The 9045-nt window shown below is 44.3% G+C and overlaps 1 protein-coding gene across 1 annotated transcript; it reads right to left on the bottom strand.

Moving 5' to 3' along the window:
• Positions 1 to 1034: 1034 nt before the first annotated feature.
• POFUT2 (protein O-fucosyltransferase 2) lies at positions 1035 to 8552 on the bottom strand (the record flags this gene model as incomplete). Its single annotated transcript, XM_010152937.1, has 8 exons — positions 1035 to 1397; positions 1679 to 1802; positions 2408 to 2588; positions 3148 to 3273; positions 6142 to 6208; positions 7122 to 7232; positions 7572 to 7716; positions 8302 to 8552. Coding segments are annotated over 8 exons (1159 nt in total), but the record flags the coding sequence as incomplete, so codon positions are not given.
• Positions 8553 to 9045: the final 493 nt, after the last annotated feature.

Here is a 9045-nt window from a genome sequence, read left to right as displayed (position 1 = left end):
CTCAAGCCAAGAGGAAAGAGCAAGCGAAGGGTCCACGAAGAGTGAGGTAATCTTGTAAACTCACTTTAAGGAAAAAGGTCTGCTTCGCCTTTTGAAATCTGTCTCCTAGTCCTCTTTTGAAAAAGGTTTCTCCTGCTTAACAGAGCCACGTAGACCTGTGGGGCAAAAGACTCACCTGAGCAGAATATTTCCCAGCAGCCAATTCTAGGAGAGCAGGAGACTGCAAGAGCTAGAATCGGTACTCCTGCAAACCCCTTCTCAAACGGGAGCTGCGATTTCCCTCTGGCTGGTGAGGTATCACAGGGCTCTTCCCCTGTACCACCAGCCAGCCATCTCCATCAGCGCACAACCTCCCCATGAATTAGGGAGGAGCCATTTAACGGATGTGGAAATGTGAAAGGCCTTTTAGCGTGCTCCCGAGCAAATCATCACTGTCCTTGGTGATCCCAAAAGGGTGCTGACCTTTGCCATCAATCCAGCTGGACAGGCCTTCAGGAGGATGACAGGGGGAAAAAAGTTTCCTTTGTGAAGGTGAAACGTAAGAAGAAACATAACCCTTTCTTTTACCACCCTACAAGCCCCATCTTCATGCCTCTCTCAGCATTGAGACTTGCTATTAGAAGCAGTTGGTGTTCAGGTAGAAATATCCCCTCCTCTTCTTTCATCGAGCACTGCTTGCATCAGGCAATTTGAATGTTGACAAATTACTATGGGAAAAGGGAAGATTCCCCCCAGGAATGGCAGAGTTTATGCACAATCTGTGGCTCGGGTAGTCAGGTTACAAAACTGAGATGTATTTTTTGCGATCAGAGAGGCAACCACTGAACAAAACGAACAATAAAGAGAGAAATGCAGTACAGACCACAGCTGTGTTACATTTATACAAGTTAAAACCATTCCTCTTCTTCCTCAGAACTCCGAAGAAAGCCACAACTTCCTTAATTTATTGCTCAGTTTCAGGACAAAGCTTTGCCTTTGAAGTCTCAATTGCAGTGTCTGGTATCATCCTCAATCCCAACCATGCCGAGAACTGGATTCCAGGCTGACTTAATTTTCCTCACTCCCATCAGTGCCTGGATAAGATGATGAATATTGCTTGTACTTCAAACCCCAAATGTCAAGTAAACACCACGAAGAAGGTGGAGGACTGAGGTGTAGTTTGGCTGAAGGGAGGTGTTTCCCCATAGCTTTCCCATATTCTTTTGAGCTCGCCAGTTCCAAAGTCCTTGGATTTCTCTGTATTTTAGTATACAATTTTCCAGTGAGTTGGCTGCTCACAGTTTTTCTCTTTTTCACCACAAAATCGGTTGTAAGTTGTTTTTGGATCAAATCCCAAGATCTCCCTTTCCTCATGGATCCGGAAGGAAAATGTTGAAACTGAGGTGCCTATAAAATACCTGTGAAAAAGAAAATCAGTATGGGTTTGTGAAGGGGGCCAGTTTTTAAAATGCAAGTAATTGATTTTGTTCCAATGAACTTTAATGTTCACTGAAATGAGATGATAATCAAATTATCATATATTTTATATATATAATACGACTATTACATATCTGTTTTATCTATAAATTATATAATATGTCATATCTAATTTGTAAACAATTGTGTCTGGGTCAAAACCCAATATTCAGTTTTTTGACAGTAAGACTTTGGCTCCTCAAAGCAAAGTCAAATCCGCTACCTTGCATGCGCGCAGATCCACTGGTCAATCACAGCCAAGCCCCCATCTTTGTAGAGTTCCAGCTCCTCCCAAGAGGGTTCAAACCTCACCATCTCAGGCAGCAGTTTCTTGAGCAGTTCGATCTCTGAAAAAGGGAAAGATGCAAATTTAAAAGAGCAACACACTGCTGTTATAAAATCTAAGCGTTTAGGGAAACTTTATGTGAAGCAAACCCAAAATCTGCCTAGTTGTTGCCATGCCCTGCAGGGTTATTTTAACATCAAGCATTGAAACAGATCTCTAGATACTGCTGTGAGGGAGGTGCAGCCCTGAGGATGGGGACAGACCCACCCTTGGAGGTTCCTAAGCCTTGGCCACACACAGCCAGGTCCACCCCAGTCTGGTGTTGGGGGCAGCCAAGGGGAAGGCTGGGTGGGAGACTTCAGAGGACCCTTCCCACCAGCATGTCCGACAGTCTTTGAAATGCTAAGAAAAAACAGTGGGATAGAAGAAAGAAGAGGAGGAACAGGCAAATTAAATTCCTGATTTCCCACTGTAGAGACACTGTCAAACCTCCTATGGGAAACACTGAATGGTTTGATGTCAAATATTTGAGCTGGAAGGAAACTGCTGCCCAATCCTGGTCAGTGACTGAGGCATAGGAAATTCCAGTCATTGATAAAAAAGAGTGGTAATTGCTGCGCTGGTTGTCAGAAGTTATCAATCCTAAACTGCCTAGAATCTGCCTACCTTCCTCGACAGCATCAGTGGCTACAAAAACTTTTTCAAGTTTATGCATTTCCAAGAGGCTGCGGATTTTCTTTACGGCTCCTTGCAGGGAAGGCACGTCTTCTCTGTGACCCCAAATGAAGTCTTTCCTTCTGAGATGGACCCCAAGGTATGGACCACCCAGAGCTGTGCCCATCTTAACCTAAGAGAGAAAGATAAACTTTAAAACTTGAGCGCACTCCTATTCATTCACACTGAAAAGGCCTGAATGCCTAATGCTCTGGATAAGGCACTGAATTACTCCAGCTGCACAAAACAATTCTAAGGTATGAGTTGACAGGATTTCAGGACACTTACTGCAACTTTTTGATCTTGGGGGGCCTGCATCATACGAAAGAAACTAGAGCACCATATCTTAAGCAAGAATTGCTCTCCTTGACCAAATCCTCCACCGTCAGTTTGCAGGTGAACTTTACACCCACAGATGGTGCTGAATACAAGAAGAAATACAAGTTTTCTTCAGTAAAACGAGGGAAATGGAAACTGGGTGCCCAGAACCAGTCAGCCACGTCTCAACAGACTCTGTTAACTCATGTCACACAGGGAGAGAGCAGGAACATGTACATCCACCTTGATCTGAGCAGGAAGAGCCAGATTCACATCTACCTTCCAATATTCCCTGAAGTGTACAGTCAGGAGTACAGAAATAAACCAAACCAAATTATTACACTTGTTAGGGAAATTATTACACTTGATTTTACCTTCATCTGTGTCCAGTCCTCCGTGTAACGAGTCCTGTCTGCCTCATCCGTGGACTGAAGGTACTTGTTCCTAAACTCGTCGCCCACTACACGGAGGTGTTTAGCAAACACCATGCTCCGACGAGTCTGTTGGAGTAAGAGCAGATGCCGAGTCAGAAAAAGGGAGAGCCAAAAATGACTAAACGGGGATAGTTTCACACACACAGAGCTTCCAGGATGCAGATACTTCTGATACATCCACGCAGCAACAATCTCTAACCTTTCAGCTGTTTAATCCTAATCATAACCATGTTTATAACCAGCATACTCATCTGGCCCTGCAGGACAGGGGTGTACAGAGCAGAATGTAGTTGTTTACACAGCAGAACACATAATATACCAAATTAAACACTCTAGCAATATACCTCACCTTTGGAAACAAAAGCTGGGCAAAGACTTTAGCCTGCCAAACACCTCTAAGAATAAAACCTGCTTAAAAAAACGCCACGTGTCTAGCCACAGACACTCCAATCAAATTTAGTAGAAAAGTGGTGAAAAATTAATTCTTTCCTTCAACTGTGGATAATCACCTCTTCCAAAGATTCTGTGATGCAGTCACCGCTGCACACCATCACACGCCGCCTTATGAGCAGGCGCACACAACAGAACTGAGCAAAGCCCTCGTGTCTTACACTGCTTACAAAGGACACTCAGCAATTCGGTCTAATTCTGAATTTTCTGCAAGTCTGTCATGTGATGGGCATCAAAGAAGGCGCAACAAAAACCCTTCCAATGCACTCTCTTCTCTCAGCACTCTGGAGCTCACAGTGGACAGCGATTGCTACGCAGTGGAGAAGCCAGGCAGAGCATTACTAGTACTCCCAAGACACAGCCACACTGATCGTGCCTTCGCCCTGCTCTAACGGAGGCGGGAACTAGAATCTGCCAGCCCTTTTTCACCTTTTCCCAGGGCAGCTACTTCTCCGTATGCCAAACTTGCTGTGGTCCAACTGGTTCCTCCTCCGTATCATTCAGCCAGCCACAGAACAACTTAGCCTTCTGTAAGATACATCACACTGGTACCTGGAGTTCCACACCCCTGTAAGTATTTAATGGAAGTATAACGCCTGCTCTTCTAGCGTTCTTAAAGAGATCAGCGCTGGCTTAATGAACACTTATATTGCAACTGCCCTCTGTATCTGGTTATCCTCTTATTTAAATATATGCTTCAAATCTTTTCCAACTACCTCCAAGTTGTGCTGCTTCTTCCTTTTTGTCTGCAACAAAACAAATAGAGAAGGCAGAGATGCTTCTCAGAGGTGTGTGGAAAAAGACAAGAGACCCTGGGCCCAAGCTGTAGCCAGGCAACTTCCGTTTGGATTGATAGCAAGGAAAACCTCTTGCTCACAAGAGTGGCACAGCTGTGGGACAGGTCTGAGAGGTGGCAGATCTCCACCTGTGGGGACTTTCCACCTGCAGCAGGACAGAGCCCCAGACCACCAGATCAAGTTCTGGACTGCAAACCTCGAGGCAGGGCTGCCAAGACACCTGCCTGCCTAAATTCTGTGATTCTAAGTTTGGGAAAACAACCAACCAACCAAACTCAGCGTTGGTTATGCTCCCTTTCGTGTACATGAATTGAATAATTGGTACAGATCATCTAATTCTTTGAGATTGTGCCCCCTGAAACAGTGAAACCAAATGCAAACCTGCTGGGTTTTCTAGACTGTCCTTAGAGAACTTACTGCTTCCATACAGATGGTAAAGTGCTGATGTGGTCTACATGGCTACACTGATGCTCTTCAAAGGATTCAGCAGTTGTTCCTAAACCATTCTGGGAGATCTTTCCTTTTCTGTGATGATTCAAGCATTAAGAATCCCAAAACAATACCTTTCAGCTTGCAGTGGTAGAGAAGCCAAGACAAAAGTGGTGACAACAGTGAGAGCAATGCAGCTTAGTATTAAATTCAAGTATTTTTGGACACCAAAAACGTAAGTTGGTTGCAAGAGAAGCTGGCTTGTTACAGTTTAAAAAGTTTGAGACAAGAGGGTATCTGTTAGCAAGATTTAGAAAGAACTCCAGATGTTATCTAGAGAGTTATTAAGGGGAAAAAAAAAAAATCATGCAGGTAATTAAAACTGAAATAAGAGCAAAAATATTTGCCAGAAAGCTTTAAATAATTTTGAGACAAGTTTAAATTGCTGAGACAATGTTTAAAGTGCCACTGTTAAGAAACGTGTTAGGGATCCATATGGATTTCATGTCTGCTTTTACAGGACTAAAGCCAGACTCAGAAATGATAACGTGGGTTGCATTTCTCTGTTTGGAAAGTCACTCTCAATGAAAAATTCATAGTTAGCAAACTACTGTTTGGTCCATTTCTAAAATTTGTGCCATATATTAAGTGAATACTCAGATGTTTGTATCTTACAAGGCCAACGTCTATGTAACTTATTTTGTAATACCACGAGTCACTTTCTCTTTGGAATTTTCATATTACCAAGCACTCCGTATCATGTTCTGTTTACCGGTGGCTGAACCTTTGTCTTAAAACTTTTCCCATGAGAATTATTTTCCCATAGACCCTTGGGTGTGGTTTCCCAAAGTGCTCAGTTTTACCTAGAAACCTGTGGGAATTTTGCCATCGAAGCCAATGGGGAGATAGTTAGAACAACATTGAGCACTTTTGGGAATTCTTTTGAAAAGGCTAATCTTGAGGATGACTAGGCAAGAAACTGCACAAAGGCAGTTCTCTTCCGACTGCAGATGTGTTGCATAGGGGAGGTCCTGCTAAACACCACACGCTTCAGCACTGACTCTTTGGGGACAAGGCACCAGGACAAATTCCTGCGTTACATGAATCCAACTGCAGCGTGAAGCCCACCTTTAGCATACGCTGCTGAAACATGAGACACAAGTTATTTTCGAGAAAAGAAACCCAAGGCAAAAGTGAAGTTTATACACGTTTTTCAATTTTTGTGAAAGTCTAGAGAAGTTAACTGGAAAATACTCACATTCCAATAATCTCTCCCGCCATAGTGGTCATGAAGAAGGTTTTCAGCTCTGTCTAACATCACTGACCTATTAAAAATTGTAAAACTGAGTGCAGCTCCCTTAGGAACAGAATTTACATTACGATGTTTCTTTATACAGTTGCTAAGATAAAGCACAGACTATGATCTGTTTGCAACGGAAGCACAGGGAATGAGGGGATAGGCTGCCAATGTGCTCCATATAAAGCAAACTGTGACCCATAGCCTGCTGGGGAGAGAAGGGAACTTATACACAGTCTGTGTTTCTCCTATGGATTTATTCCCCTGATGATTTCTCGCTGCCATAGACAGTGATTATTTCCTCTTCCTGTTCTCCCCTGTACCCCAGCAGCTTTTGCTTTGCTACAATGTCTTCAGTTATTACAGGGTCACAGCTGACTGGAAATACTTTGCTACCGAGATAATGTAAGCATGCTCCCTCTCTCATACAAGAGCTTTCCCTTCCTCTGATCATCCTGGGGGCATCTCAGAGCAGAAAGGTGAACTGTGCTGCTTGCTTTCTCTGACACACTACTGAAGATGGACATCGCAGGAGACCAGGCACTGCACCTCGCGATCGAGACGTAGGCTTTTGAGACACCGATTCCACCCTGTTGGCTCCTTCTTGACCCATCATCAAAGGGTAAAGGAAGGAAAGGTAAACACAGGCACGGAAGGACATTTAGCTACCTGAGAGAGGACACGAAGGAGCTCAAGGCTATTTCCTCCTGGGTTTTAGCACTGCAGCATTTAACCTAACTTACAGCTAGGTGTTTCTTACAGTGCACATTCCTTTTGTAACGATTTGAATGCATTATGGTAACTCAGCGATAATGGTAACTCAGCAATTACCTACAATACAACAGTAGGACAGAGCCTGTAAATTCCCCCTGCTCTTCCCACCCAGCAATGGGCGTGTGGGCACACCATAGAACAACAAGTAGCAATACAAGGCAACTCACTGTGCCGTAGTGTTCTTCAGAAGGATGGGAGCCACAATAGAGGCGGATCCTTGGACAGACAAACAAGAGACATTTAAGCCCCGCGTTTCCTCGTAACCCCAAAACCATCCCCTGGAAGGGAACACAAAGTATTGGCTCACAGGCTTGCATTTTAAATGAATGCCATATATAATGAAACAAATAAATAACATGCCCTAGAAGGATGATACATAATGTAAACAAAGCAGCTAGGTCCTTCATACTGCCTATGTGAAACAACTTTCTAAAATTAATTCTTCTGGTACCAATATAACATTTTATTATTGATGGGGTTTCAAAAACCAAGTGAACCACAACCATCCAGACATTCAGACAACACTACAATAACCACACAAGTCTGTTCCATTAGAGTAGGCTAATGTCTCACTGAATACAACTAAAACGAAGACCGAAAGGACTGCTAGATGTTACCTGTAGTACTCGTGTTTGTCTTTGGAGTACATAAGCTGATCAATGCATGGCCGTTCATCTATTTTTTCTTCCCACGTTCCCTCTTTCCATCCTTCTGCGTAGCTTTGTAGAACATAAATCTGTTCAATAAAGGGCCCACCTGACTCTGAAAGGAGAGCAAAGCATTTGTCAGCATGAAAAAACCCACACGATAAAGGTATGAACTAGCATTACTTGCAGTTAAAAATCTGCTAGAAATGCTATTACACTACTCTCCCTCCCGTTTTCCCTATTGAAAAAGGAAAGGAAGTTCTGCTTGAGCCAGAGAAGCTAAAAAGGCCAGGGGATGTGACAACCTGCTATTCTGTACAGTTTTGCTGTACACCTCTTACTGTACACCTCTGGAAAAAGGCAGCTTGTCTATGTTTGACAAAAAGCTGAAGGCTGCCTCTTTCCTTACTATGGCCAAAATCACACAGAGGTACGTGTCACCTTAACCAGAGGCATTAACTGTCTTTCTCTGGGGTCCCCAGGAAGTCGAGGGGATGACAGATACAAAGGGCTGCCAAGAAACTGGGTTATTGCACACTAGTGATTTGTTACTCGGCACAATTCTTTCCCAACCCTCCTCTCGACACTTTTAACTTTTTTCATTTCGCGTACAAGGATTAAAGCACATCTAAGGATAAACCTATGAAGAAAACACCTCAAATATTTAGTGAACTGTAGACTCTATGATTCCATACTCTACCTGCAAGGAACTGCTCATATTCAATGACAGGGATGTTCCTGTTGAGGCTTGGGAGATCGAAGAACTCGGACCAAGGGATCCGGACCTGAAGGATGTCAGGGCTCTGCCAGTGATAAAGACGTCCCCAGGGAGGCAGAACTAACACCCAGTTTTCACTTTTCAGCAAGGTCTTTAGGAGGGAAGCGATGCGAATGTAGACATCTCGGCGAAGGTTGAACCCTTCAGGAGGATTTACATCATACAAAAGGTATCTGGGGAGGACAAAGCAGTATAATTATTTTGGGGGGGTTAAACCTTTTATGTGTTTTTTGGTTTTTTACCCACAATCATTTAAGCAACTCTATTAGGATGGACACTGCTCCTCTTTTCTGAGTGTGTGGTACTCGGAAGATGGAAAGGGATGAAGTAGGGGAAGGCAGAGCAGTGTGTGCTGCAGGGGCTGGGCGGGGGGGCCCATGGGGGTCTCCTCACAAGACGTTAGTTATCAGGGTGGTACATGCCACGAGCCTTTCCTGCAGCAGGGCAGGATGTGGGATGGCAAGGAGTGAACCCCTTGGATGTCTTGCGTGAAACAACTGGCACATTGCTCGAGCTAGGTCCCGTGCGCGGCGTGTGAAGGCGGGAGGACACGTTCCGGAGGGACAGGGGCAAAAGGCACATGTCACCCACCGCAGGGCAGACGGGCGGAGGTCTGCAGAGCAGAAAAGCCCCCAGACAGCCGCGATAGAAATGACCCAGATGGCC

This window comes from Eurypyga helias, unplaced genomic scaffold (genome assembly GCF_000690775.1).
Source record: "Eurypyga helias isolate BGI_N326 unplaced genomic scaffold, ASM69077v1 scaffold51245, whole genome shotgun sequence".
Lineage (NCBI taxonomy): Eukaryota > Metazoa > Chordata > Aves > Eurypygiformes > Eurypygidae > Eurypyga > Eurypyga helias.
This window is presented reverse-complemented; position numbering and strand designations above follow the sequence as displayed.